Raw genomic sequence first — 14,127 nt, 5'->3', positions numbered from 1 at the left:
CAGCAATTCCACATCTAAGAATTTATTTTAAGAAACTAATTAAGGTTGTTTGCAAAGATGTAGCTTCAAGCATATTTAACGTGGTATTATTTACAATAAGGAAATATTGGAGCCTAAACATCCACAAATAGGGGATTTGTTGAATAAATAACCATATACTGTAATACATAGCTACTGAAGTAAGTACTTTTATTAAATAATAAATGAAAATAGATTACAATAATCTGTTCATATTCTCATTTTGCCTAAATATATGAGATTATATCTTTAGGAACGTAGATAACTCACACTCAAGTTCAGAAAGAAACGGTATTAACATGTGACAAGGATTCTGTCAGATTGCTGGGGTTGTGGCCAGCATTTATTTATTTTTCAAATTCACTTGCACTGATTATAACTAGCAAAAGCGTTTCTTTTTTTCAGATGTTAATGCAGCCTTGCACTCAGGTAATGGTTGCAGAAATTAAAATGAGGATATTGAGTCAAAAAACAGAACAAGTAATATTTTTAGTGCTTGGAGTTGGGGAAAGCTGGGAGGTGCATGTTTTGAGCCTGTGAACTTGGGGAAGAATTTATTGGATTAAAATGGAGGAGTCAGAAGCAGCAGCTGTTTTGAGGGGGGTGTTGGGTATTGATCGTATATGTTGATCATATATTGATCATATATGTTGAGTTTCATATATGAAGAGAGACCCACGTACAAATGTCTAATGTTTGCCCAAAGAGACCACTCTTGGCCCAGTTGGGAAAACAAAAAGGGTCAATTGCAAAGCAATTAAAATAAGACTAAGTGTCTTTTTGGTGTTATGAATGTAAACTTACTGATATTAGTGATATTCTCCATAGGATTTGGTAAAACCCATTGGTGACTTGTGAAAGACTTGGAGACTATAATTTTGATGACTTTGAAAAGAGAAATAACCAGAGCCAGGTTTTGTTTGGTTGCCTTTTGCTGATTATATCCTCACCTGAGTGTGGAGTGCCTAGTCTTATGGTTGTAGGCAGCTCTCAGTGTCCCTACCTTTAAGGAGTCCATCCTGGCCATCTACCAGTAATAGCCTACAAATGTCCAGGTTTGCACAGATGGATCAGTTTCCCATAGAGCTGATAATGTGAGTGTCCACACATTCTCACAAACACAGCATTTGTCTGTGTCTAGGTATGTGCTGATTTACTCAGAAACACACATGAGCCACACACACTGTATGTATGTGTGTGTGTGTGTGTGACAGAGACAAAATATAGTCAGGTATTTAATATTTGGAAGTTTCTCTACCAAAGACTATGTCATCTTAAATGATAGAACTCTGGAAAAATGAATACTCGTTTATGTCACTTCTGACACCTCTGTCTTGAATTAATATCCCTGTGAAATTAATATCCCTGTGACATTATCTCAGAAATTCAAATTGGTGTGTATATACACACACACCCCCACACCCACACACACACACACCCACACCCAGATGTACCTATGTGCAGAAAATGGGCCACCTATAAAGTATAAACTAGGATTTACCATAAGGTAGAATATGACTCCAAAGGTAATACAATTAGCTAAAGCCACTTTTTAAACATTTACATTTTAATATTTTGTACACGTATCTCTTTAAAGATAAAATTCCTTGTGGAAATGCCATGATTGACTTTACAGCTGTGGAGGTGTTCAAATGAGGTAATATGTAACATTCCCAACACACACCCAGTGCTCAGTAAAGTTCTGCAGTGAGTGTTAAAATTTATTAAATAATCGACAAATCATTGAAGGCATCTTTTATGTCCTTCGTTGACTCCAGATTCCTAAATAAGGAGGATGTCATTTCTTGGGAAGTTCCCACCAGGAAATTTTGCAGGTGGGCAAGGTCCTTGGCGCAGAGGCCAGTTTCTGCATACAGATTTATATGCACACATGTGAAAGCCAGTTTTTACAATATAGAGGTATTGCCCCCACCTTTTTTCCTGCATTTCATTGATTCTTTGATCGTATTGGCCGTGCACTTCATTTCTCTCTCTCTCGGCTTTAATAGAGGAGTGATACTTGACACAAATGTTTCTCAAGGGACAATTGTAAGTATTAATTAGTTTGTAGAATGCCTTTTGAACTGTGCAGATGAAAGGCCTTACGTAAACAGCAAATGTTATTTGTGGTGTTGTTGATCTCATTATGTGTGTTTTGGCTGCTAGTGTCTTTTAAGACACTGCAATCTTCACTTCAGAATTTTAAAACATTTCCTTTTGAGACAAAATATGGTCAGATATTTAATGTTTGGAAGTTTCTCTACCAAAGAATATGTTATCTTAAATAATAGAACTCTGGAAGAATGAATACTCGTTTATGTCACTTCTGACACCTTTGTCTTGAATTAATATCCCTGTGAAATTATCAGAAATTCACATTACTCAGATCCTGCCAGTAAAGCTAATTTAAAAGTTGCCTTTTCATGGGCCACTTAGGAGACTGTTGACTTTTCAATGCCAGTAAAAGAATTCTGTTATTTTTAACTCTTTTTTAGAGCAGTGGATCTCAACCAGGGGCAGTTTTGCCCCGGAGGACATTTGTCAGTGACATTTTCGGTGGTATCATTCTGGGAGTGTGCTCCTGGCATCTATGCAGTAGGGCCCAGGGATACTAGCAAACCTCCCACAATGCCTGGGGCAGCCCCCAAAATGAAGACGTATCCAGCTCAGAAGGTCATCAGTGCTGAGGTTGGGAAAGTCTTAGACTACACTCAATATAGAATGTCCTTAATTCTTCTTCAAAAACCGAAAGTTTTCTCCTAGTTTTGCTGCATCTTGTGATTTTTTTTTTTTTAATCCTGCCGCCTGGATCTATCTGTAGGTTGGCATTGTGGGAAGAACCGGAGCTGGAAAAAGTTCCCTCATCTCGGCCCTTTTTAGACTGTCAGAACCCGAAGGTAAAATTTGGATTGATAAGATCTTGACAACTGAAATTGGACTTCACGATTTAAGGAAGAAAATGTCAATCATACCTCAGGTATGCAAGTCATAGCGTCCTTACCTGCCCCTTTTATAAGAGCTACTATGTTTAATTGCTTTTACTTTTATTGCTTTTTTTAAATTGGATGAAAGGATTGTTTTTTTTTTCACCCAATAGAGCATGTTTTTATGAGCAGATATTTTCAACAGGTATTTTCATTAGATATCTGGCTTCGTTCGTTCGTGTGTGTGTGTGTGTGTGTGTGTGTGTGTGAATAACTTGCCCAGATAGGTTTCTATACTAACATGCCACAATTTTATCCACTGATAACCATAAAGAACAAAATGATGCATGGTTTGTTTAGCACTGGGGAGGTTTCTATGGGGAGATGTGGATTTTAAGTGTCTTAATGTTGGAATTTTGCTGTAGGAACTAAAGCTACCTTCTCAAAGGTGATTACCTCCATGAAGGGCTTTCTATGAAACTGTGGGCTATGAGAATTAAAAAACTTATAGTTGCTTTGCGGTGACTTTTAGAATCTAGCTCTTGGTGAATGATTTTAACCGGGAGGTTGTTACAGACTAGCAAGAAAGAACATGAGAGAAGGAATTCCATCTCTCTGCACTTCATCTTCATCTTTCTTACGATCACTGTTGTAAGAGTGCGTGGTGTTCTTCACACAGACCCAGTGAGTGTTTGCTCCGATGGTGGAGGGTTAAATTGGCCATCCCTTTCTGGACTCTGATTCTATTTTCTTTTCTTCTCCTTTGCAGAAGTGTGACTCTCAAGGAGTATTCTAGAGATTGGATTCTTTGTACAATAAGAGCTCCTGTCATTGCTTTGGTTCATATTAACATAAATTCAGAAAGTATTCATTGAGTACTATTCTCCAGGTGTATAGGCATGAACAACATAGACCTTGTCCAAGCCGGTGGGCATGGGATCTGCAGCTGTGGGGCCTCATGGCTTCCATCGGGCCTCACAGTTCCATCCTGTCCTTCACTTTAACATTTCCACATATTCAGCTCCACACATGACTGGGTTGTTTTTTTTTCTTTTAATGTGGGTTTTTTTTTTTTTTTTTTAACACTCTGTAGTCATTGGGGGGAGCTGAGGAGCACACACACACACACACACACACACACACACACACACACATTCTGGAGAAGAGAAACACAGAGGAGACAAGAGTAAAACCCAGGCAGAAATGAACTTTCTGGGCATGTGGATATAAACAACTCTTCAATGCCCATTGATTAGGAAGCATAGAGGACATGCCACTGGAAGGGAAGGAGAATGTGATTTTTATTTTAGACCGACTACAGTTATGGCTATCCTAGCACTGACCTCTAAAACAATTGGAATTACTCTTAAGTAATTTTGAGGATGTGAAGAAATTGGAGCCCTGTGCACTGTTGGTGGGAATGTAAAGTGGTGCAGCCACTTTGGAAAACAGTATAGAGTTCCCCAAAAAATGAGAGCTAACGTGATCCAGCAGTTCCACTTCCAGAAAGAGTTGAAAGCAGGATTTCAGAGTTTCGTACATCCACGATCATCATGGTACCCAAAAGGTGGAAATAGTTCAAGTGTCCGTCACCAGATGAGTGGATGAACAAAACGTGGTCCATCCATACAATGGGGAATTATTCAGCTTTAAAATGGAAGGAAATCGTGACAGTCTATAATGCAGATATACCCTAAAGACATTATGCTAAGTGAAATAAGCCAGTCACAAAAGGACAGACACTAGATGGTTCCCCTAATATGAGGTACCTAGACTAGTCAAATTCACAGAGACACAGAGTAGAAGGGTGGCCACCAGGGGCTGAGGGAAGGTAGGGGATAAGGAGTTACAGTATTTCACAAAGGACTTCGGTTTTGTCAGATGAAAGGCATCTTGTGAATGGATGGTGGTGATGGCTACAAAACAATGTGAATGTCTTTAAGATCACTGAAATGTTTACTTTGAAACGGCAAAAGCGATACATTTTATGCTATGTGTATTTTACCACAATTTTTATTTTTAATTTAAAGAAGAAAAAGTATCCCTTTCAGGATAAAAAGGGAAGAAATGTTTAGCACGTTAGATTCCCTCTGGCTGTTAGAAGCATGACTTCGTGCTTACAGTAGAAAATGAGAGTATAAATTCTCAAGTTTTATATTTTGGTCATGCCCATCTCAAAAATGGGCCAAATGAGGTTTTCTCAGCAGAGATAATGCGCATGTCTGTAAAGTACTTTTATATCCTTGGATGAAAGGTTCTAGGAACGTGCCCTGCATTACTTTGAATGCTTCTTAATAAGAAATAGTTGTGTGCTTGTGCACATAAAAGAACTCTAAATAAAGAAGTAACATTAGATGATTCTTGGCTCTGCCAGTAATGTTTTGGAAGCACATCTGAGCAAAGACTAAATATACCTTGACATCACCAGGTTTTGGTTCAGTTCCATAAGTTTCCACCCTACTTTTGAGCAAATGCTCTATGTATGTAGTCCAGAAAGCATGCTTACAAAACACTGCTAAGCTTTGTATCCATGTAGATCCTGATCTCCAAGCATTGTAAACATAGAAGCTTTCTTTTTTAACTTTGTATGGCTTTGTCTCCAAGGCTCAATGTTGGTTGAAAAAAAGTAACATGGTCTAGAGCGACTGTGCAATGCTTAATACGACCCAGGAAATCATTCAGCAGACTACCTGGGATAGAATCTTTCAGAGCATCTTCTAAGCGTCAGCACGACCCACATTTTTATTCCAGCACTGCCTGATACAAGTGTGACCTCAATGAAGTCACTTAGCCTCCAAGCTTCAGTTTCCTCATCCTTAAACCAAGCCTAGTAATTACTAACTCACAGATTTGCTGTAAAGATTTTACTGGATGAGAACATGTTTGTGGTCCTACTCTGGGTTCTGAGGAATGCTCAATAAATAGCAACTATTTCTAATTAAGGATTGGGGTAGAGGCCTTTAGGGTATTATTGCTACTCACTATTCTAGAAGGACTTGGCTCATTAACTTCTGTTTCTATTTTTGTGATCCTTGGTGAATTCCTTTAACCAAATTGTTTATGTAAATTTAAATAGTGAAGCAGCAACAAACAAAAAATGCACAATAAAAACCTAAGAGAGAAATCTAATGTTTTTTTCACAAGGAACAAAAGGTGAGGATTGCTTTGTTTTCTGGCTTTCCCCCACCCCGGTCTCAACGGCATTCCTGACCACTGTCAGTACCCCACTAATGCTTTGCATTTCCTGAGCAGGCAACTGACACTGGTTCTCAGCCCTGCGTGAGAACAGGGGCTTGTCCCTCTTAGATCCAGTGCTTTAGTGATAGTTGCGTGCAGACAAGTTACACAGGTAGTGAGAATTCCTAACATTTGCGGAATCCGTAACATGGTTAGCTTCTTTCCTTGCCATCTCCCACTTCATCCTCACAGCAATTCTGTGTCATCCTCATTTGACATATTTTCAAACAGGCACAGAGAGCTTAACCCACTTAACTAAAAGTAAACAGCAGAGCCAGGATTCAAATGGAATTTACAGCAAATCCCATATGCCAGATCCTGAGTTCCTGAACCCTCTCCTAGGGACTGTAAACCCATGTTGGCCGGCGCAATCCCTGATTGGAACTCTGCTTTGCAGCATGATTTAGTGTGGGCTTGTGCAGGTGCACACACATGCACGGAAACAAAAGTCTCACAAATATTACCCCATGCTTCTACGCCCTGATATTTTCTATTATATCCATTCTATTCTGGTTCATCTAAAAGACATAATGATGGTCACGAGCCACAAAAGTGATTTCATGATCCGTTGGTTGCACCTGCTGTTTGAAGAACAGCACACCTCACTGTCCTGCCCTGCTTGGCCAGGCTCTTACTGCCTGGCAGCACCATGCGAGGAGCCTCATGACATGGTGATTGTCACCGCAGCCCTGTGGGGTGTATCAAGTTCTCCATTCTCCAGGAAGGAAACTGAGGCTCGGGGAGATTCATAACTTACCTGGAGATTAATAGTTAATAAGTAGTAGAATCAGAACTCAGAATTATCCAACTCAATTTTTTTTCAGTAAATGTTTGTTGGACAGCATGATTTCTCATCAAACATTTTACTCATTCTTTTTCTTTTCTTTTTTTTTTTTTTTTTTTAAGACAGAGTCTCACTCTGTTGCCAGGCTGGACTGCAGTGGCGCCATGTCAGCTCACTGCAATCTCTGCCTCCTGGGTTCAAGTGATTCTCCTGCCTCTGCCTCCCAAGTAGCCAGGATTACAGGTGCGTGCCACCACACCCAGCTAATCTTTGCATTTTTAGTAGAGACGGAGTTTCACCGCGTTGGCCAGGATGGTCTTGATCTCCTGACCTTGTGATCTGCCTGCCTTGGCCTCCCAAAGTGCTCATTGTTTTTCTGTCTACCCAACTTAAAAAAGGTTCCCAGAAACCATAACCAAAGAGAGCAAATATGCAGCAAAATCAAAAGGTATCTTTTCTTTGAACTTTGTCATTTGGACAGTTAGGTCATTTTGAAAGACTAAATTGTTTGTGATTTATTTATTTTTTTATTTTTTCCAAAACCTTAAGTGACACTAAGCACTAAAAGAAAATCCTTTTGGAAACAGAGTGTATTCACTTATGTGTCATGGGCTAATGAGCGTCAGAAGATCCTCTAAGCCTTGTGGGAGCTCAGAGCCCTTTGTCTTTCAAGGCCTCACTGGCTGCAGAGGGTGGAGAAGGCCGGAGACTTGAGGTTACATGAAGGTTACTGGTCTGCAGTGCAGAAAGCATACGCCCCTCATCCTAAAAAATGAGTGGAAAGCCAAATGGCTTGTGTCGCCACACCCTGATGTAGGGAATTTAGGAAGTTTGGAGCAAACACAGCAAAAGCAGAACCAAGTGCTGTTTCTTTGAATGGCCATGTTTAGGCGAGTCTGGCCTGCATGGCTTCCCGGGTTGTGTGGAACACGAGTTTCTGTGTTCTCTCTCTTCCTGGCTTATCCCTTTCATTTATGGCTCAGGGTCCTCTGTCACTCTTGACCACACCATGAACAACTCAAATTCGTGGTTAGGAGTAAGCAGCAAGGACCTGGGAAAGAACAGAAATGATGACATACACAGTCGGGGGCCAGTCCTGGAGTCACTTTAAGAAACAAATACTGCGCTGGGTGTGGTGGCTCACGCCTATAATCCCACCACTTTGGGAGGCCGAGGCGGGTGGATCATGAGGTCAAGAGATCGACACCATGATGGCCAACATGGTGAAACCCTGTCTCTACTAAAAATACAAAAATTAGCTGGGCGTGGTGGTGCATGCCTGTAGTCCCAGCTACTTGGGAGGCTGAGGCAGGAGAATTGCTTGAACCTGGGAGGCAGAGGTTGCCGTGAGCCGAGATTGCACTACCGCACTCCAGCCTGGTGACAGAGGGAGACTCTGTCTCACAAAAAAAAAACTGAATTCTTAAGAAAGTACCCCTCAATTTGTATTTAAAATTTCAGGAAGTAGCAAACAGTGAAAGTAATTCCTAAATAACTACCCTAAACAGAATAGTTAGCTGAAATGGATGCTTCCTTTGTGTTCAGGACACAAGGTAGTTAATTGCCCTTCCCAAAGAGAGCACCAAGGTGATACTATAACTCAGACAAGAGTTTGCTTAACTGAAGGATCTGGAAAAATGGATTTCAAAACTTTTTTTTGGATGGATTATTTACTCCTAGAGCCCTCCAATCCTATGGACACAAATAAATGTTTTCAACTAAAGAGTAACTTCATGCAAATTCAACATTTATGATAGCACCCTAAGGGTTGGCATATATCAACAGCTATAATCTTTGTTAGCATTAAACAGATTCATTTTTCATATTTATTGGACTTTTTTGTTTTTCTATCAAAGCAAAAGCTAGGTACTTTTTAAGCAGCCCACTGCTCAGACTTCTGCTATCTTGGTATTTCTACTCCCTGAATTTTCTTCAGTCGGTTGAAAAGGTTAACCAGAGTGTGTCTCTTTAAGACTTCCTTTTTATTACCTGATTTTCTTTCCCTTTTTTTTTTTTTTTTTTTTTTCTCTAAAGTTCTTTTTGAGAACAAAACTCAAAGGGAAAAGAGGTAGGTATGCAGTTACTAGTAAAGAAATACAATTGGATTCTGGCCTAACGCAGTCGGTCTTTTGTTTCTGCACACTGAAGTCTTCATTAAGGCCACAGAACTGCTCCCTGGAGCTGGTGACCTTTTTGTATGTAAAGAAGACTTTACACGACTTAAATTCTTTTTCCTTTGTTGGCGAACAATGTTCTTTTCTTCTGAAAATGGATGATGATCAGTTCATTCAGAGGCTACAGGGTTTTTTTTAAAAAAGAAGGGAAACCAAGATTTAAAGTGGCTTCAGGTGATTCCCTCATTCTTGGCACAGGGAGATGAGCTGCCCTTAATCAAGGTCTTCAGGATTTGAAATGCGCACGTAGCTCTGAGGACACCAGGCAGCAGCAGTCGTGGCTAGCTACTGTGCAGTGTATTTTTTAAGAGAGGGAAGTTTCCTGGTTTGGGACACGATTAGGGTAAAGTATTGTGCTTTGTCCTGCTGGTTTGTAACTCCCTATGCGATTTTTGCCTTGGTCCCAGGTCGTTTTAAGTGTCTGAACGTTGGTGGATAGAGTTTCTTCTTGAGATAATGAGAGGCTTGTCTTCCAGAAGTTTATACGAAAGCTCTAGGAAGACTGTAGTTCTCAGTCTTGCAGTCCTGCTGAGGGATTATCAGTTTACTGCACTAAATGCTTTGATTCAGAGTGGTCATTTTTAGGTCACATGGTGGGTTTTTTTTGCTGCTGCTGTTGTTGTTTTGAGACAGAGTCTTGCTCTGTTGCCCAGGCTGCAGTGCAGTGGTGCTATTTGGCTCACTGCAACCTCCGCCTCCTGAGTTCAAGTGATTCTCCTGTCTCAGCCTCCCAAGTAGCTGGAATTACAGGCGTGCCCCACCCCGCCTGGCTAATTTTTGTATTTTTAGTAGAGACGGGATTTCACCATGTTGGCCAGGCTGGTCTTGAACTCCTGACCACCAGTGAACCACCTGCCTCGGCCTCCCAAAGTGCTGGGATTATAGGCATGAGCCACTGCACCCGGCCTGATCACATGTTTAATATCAACTTGTCTTATGTGAGTAATGAGGACAAAATTACTACTCAGTTTGGCACAAAGAGTTTTTAAAAATATGACCTTCAAACCCTAATGAAAAACAGGTTTGGGCTGGGCACGGTGGCTCACGCCTGTAATCCCAGCACTTTGGGAGGCCGAGACAGGCAGATCACAAGGTCAGGAGTTCAAGTCCAGCCTGAACAACGTGGTGAAACCCCGCCTTTACTAAAAATACAAAAATTAGCTGGGCATGGTGGCACGTGCCTGTAATCCCAGCTACTTGGGAGGCTGAGGCAGGAGAATTGCTTGAACCTGGGAGTCGGAGGTTGCAGTGAGCTGAGATCGTGCCACTGCACTCCAGCCTGGGTGACAGAGTGAGGCTCCATCTCAAAAAAAAAAAAAGAAAAAAAAAAACAGGTTTGATCTAGTGCTTCATTTAAAATAATACGTTGAACAGAGCATTGGTTTTGCTAACTATGGAGGTTAAAATAAAACTCGTATTAAATGACATTTTAAAATATATACCATCAAAAAATATGTACTTAGGCTAATAAATCTTTTATATTTTACATGAAGATTGTATGTCTACCATAAATCTCTACTCTGAAATGTTCTGCCTGCAAACATTTTTACAACACTTATTTATAAGATTAGTTTACTAACTTCATTACATGGAGGAGGGTACTTTAAATAATAATATCTATCAGAAATGATAATTAATTTGACTCTTATCTGCTCTTGCAGTATGTGACTACTGTGAGCACTTTTATTACCTTTTGAAGATAATATAATTGTTTCTTATTTGGCAAGTGGATGAAAGCAGAATTAGAAACCAAAATGAACACCATGTATAAAACACATTGGCATATTAAAACAGACATTGTTAACAAATTACCTGCTGGCTTTAAAGAAAAATATAGGTTCAGTCAGTTAATGTTTCATTAAATCATTCTCATTCAACAAGTTTTGATTGAAATTTTACTCATTATGAAAAATATATTTGGCATGTCATAACAAAGAAAAATATTCTTATTTACTAAACTATTTTCTTCTGTGTCATGCTGCTAACTAAACATAAATAATTGCTTAGTATTTTCTTTTAAATTGATAGTATGGATTTAAGCAGGAACCTCTATGGCAGTGGGAAATGCTTAAACTTAAATTTTGGCTTTTTTAACCAAAAAAAAAAAAAAAAAAGCCAAAAATGATGGTTGGTGATCATTAGCAGAGCTTCCATAGGTCCTGCAGAGTATCTGAGGTCAGGGTTTAGAGCTCAGCCTAAAACAGCTGCAGACATTGTTGGCTCAAATTGAGCAACTCAGGGTCCTGTGAAGAATCATGCTTTAATCCTTCCCCCTGGTCTTTCGAGGGATTCATCCATTTAAAGGGGTTTCCCTCCTAAAGGGAAGAAAGTAAGGAAGGGACAGGCAAGGGGCCCTGGATTATGGAAGACAGGATGATTGGACTTGAATTTTACACTCACATGCCTGTTCTTTTGAGCCACCAAAACCGCTATTCCGAAACGTGCTAATACCATGAGCCCTTCCATCACTCAACAGAGGCAGAATAATCAGTCTTTAAATGCAAAGAAATGTGTTCATAAATTAGCTTTGGTATCATCTCTCTAGAACATACTGTGAAAACCTAGGCGGACACTCAGTCAAATCCTAGGCCTGGTAAAAGCGGAGGATTTTTCTCCAGGAGAGGAACCTGAAGGAAAAAATGTTCAGGTAACATAGGCTGTCATAGACAAGGTAATGGACTTGTTTAATATAAGCAAAGAGCTGCGTCTTACAGCTCTAAATGGGCTGAAAGCCCATTTCTTAACCCATTCCCCTCTTAGCCCCCTTATCTCCTCAAACACATGTCCTCAAAGAGTCTCTGGGTTTTGGCTGCTGAACGGAATCATGCCCTCAGTTTAGGGCCTTGTCGGGAAAAGGAGGAGCATCAAAGAGAGAGAGGAAGGAGTTGCAGCCACACCTCTCCTGGTCACATTGTTTCGGAATACCTCATTTAAACAACGAAAGGAGGAGAAATTACCTAGTTAGTTGGAATCTTAGAGTTGATAATTACAGAGAGTAAGTCAAGTTTTTATCTTTCAATCTGAAATAACCAGAATGATGGTTATTCCCCTCACAAGAAATTCTCACCCTTGTGTAGATGGAGGTTCAGGTTTTGGTCTTCAGTTGGGTACTTTTAAGACAGGCCTTACATATGACTCTTGGAATTTTTCAGTTCCATCTGGTAATTTGGAAGCATCATGTGACCAGTGACTTTTCAGTGCTTTTGGAAGGATATTGGCCACTTTATCCGCTTTGTACACAGACAAAGTGCCCATTTTACCATCATTTCCATTTTTGCATTTTGCTGAGGACTTATGTTTTTGGTGGCACTCTGTCTGCCTTCTACATCCATTTCTTCCTCACCAGCCTTAAAACGGAGACTGTAGGGAAAGGGATGAGAGCCTCCCTGGGTATCATTTTTCTTTATGGCTGGTGAAAAAAGAAGTCTACCTCCTTCATCTCTCTTCTCAGGCTTTTGGGAAGTGAGGAGGAACAGTCCTGCTCCAAAGCCAGGTGAGATTTGAGGCCAGTGGTTCCCTTGAGCATTTCTCCAGTACCTGTGGAAGAGTCTCACCTTCTGTTGTTTCCACATCTGTGCATCCGCTTGTTCTGCCCCCATCCTTGAAAGCAGCTGATGGGGCTCCTATATCCTTATGGCCTAGCTTATTAGAACCTTCCAGAGGAAAACTTTTTTTTTTCCCTTAAGATGGAGATTTGCTCTGTGGCCCAGGCTGGAGTGCAGTGACGTGATCTCGGCTCATTGCAACCTCTGCCTCCCAGGTCCAAGTGATTCTCCTGCCTCAGCCTCCCAAGTAGCTGGGACTACAGGTGCCTGCCACCCCACCCAGCTGCCAGAAGAAAACTTTCACACAGCCTACCTAAGCTTATGTTCAAGAGTCTCTCTTAAAATCCAGGAAGAGACCGATATTCCGAGAGTGATTTAATTGTGGGCTCCTCCTGAAGTAGATGAATAGGAACAGCTATTTAAATTGATGTAATTTTATTGCGACCTCCTTCACAATGGTTTTCAGGTTACGCTGCTCTTGTAGTTGATAAGGAGGTTCTGTGACCCAGGTAACCGTGATGCACAGATGAGATAATGTGGGGATTCAGTGATGCAAAATCAGAGGCAATCCCTTCATAAATAGAGGTGCCTCTGGCCCCGATCGTTTAGATCTCCTTTGACCAAAAAAAAAAAAAAAAAAAAAAAGATGTCCCATTCTGACATTGGAGAGGTTTATTTTTATTTATTTATTTTTTTGAGATGGAGTTTTGCTCTTGTTGCCCAGCTGGAGTGCAATGGCACGATCTTGGCTCACTGCACCCTCCACCTCCCAGGTTCAAGCGATTCTCCTGCCTCAGCCTCCCAAGTAGCTGGGACTACAGGCATGTGCCACCACGCCTGGCTAATTTTTGTATTTTTAGTAGGGACAGGGTTTCACCATGTTGGTTGGGCTGGTCTCGAACTCCTGACCTCAGGTGATTCACCCGCCTCGACCTCCCAAAATACTAAGATTACACGCGTGAACCACTGTGCCCAGCGAGAGATTCTTAATCCTGGAAAACTGTTTTGCCAATGGAGAAAATATCCTAATTTATTCTTTAGTGCAAATTAGAAAATACTTAATAATTTGGCTTTGAAGCACAAACTCTAATCATGCTGTTGGTATTTTCCAGTATTACACAATTGATAGTTAATTTCTACAGCTCTCTTGATGTAGACCTTCAAATAATTATATCCTTATATTTCGTGTTAAGCTAATATTACCAGGAAAGCAGTTTTAAACATCAGGCCTGTCTTTTTCGTTTTCTTCTAAGATAGCACATTGCAACAGTTTTGTTAGTGTTCAGTGGTCTGGAAGGTATTTTCGAGCATGCTTTGTACAGTGGAAAATTAATAGACTTTTTTTTGTAAACAGGCATTTGTAATGCTGTAATTAATGATTATCATGAATTTTATTTTTTGGTATCTTAATTCTATTGTTGATGTTAGCATTGGAATAAAATGAA

General features: G+C 40.4%; 1 protein-coding gene across 3 annotated transcripts in view; it reads left to right on the top strand.

The window, feature by feature from the left end:
• Nucleotides 1–14,127, top strand: part of ABCC4 (ATP binding cassette subfamily C member 4) — a 294,345-nt gene that overhangs the window by 244,264 nt on the left and 35,954 nt on the right. For all 3 annotated transcript variants that reach the window (XM_025364534.1, XM_025364533.1, XM_025364535.1), the window contains one exon: nucleotides 2,840–2,995. In XM_025364534.1, the coding sequence (XP_025220319.1) occupies nucleotides 2,840–2,995 (156 nt within the window). The remainder of the gene's footprint in view (nucleotides 1–2,839; nucleotides 2,996–14,127) is intronic.

The sequence above is a fragment of the Theropithecus gelada genome, chromosome 17 (assembly GCF_003255815.1).
Source record: "Theropithecus gelada isolate Dixy chromosome 17, Tgel_1.0, whole genome shotgun sequence".
NCBI lineage: Eukaryota > Metazoa > Chordata > Mammalia > Primates > Cercopithecidae > Theropithecus > Theropithecus gelada.
This window is presented reverse-complemented; position numbering and strand designations above follow the sequence as displayed.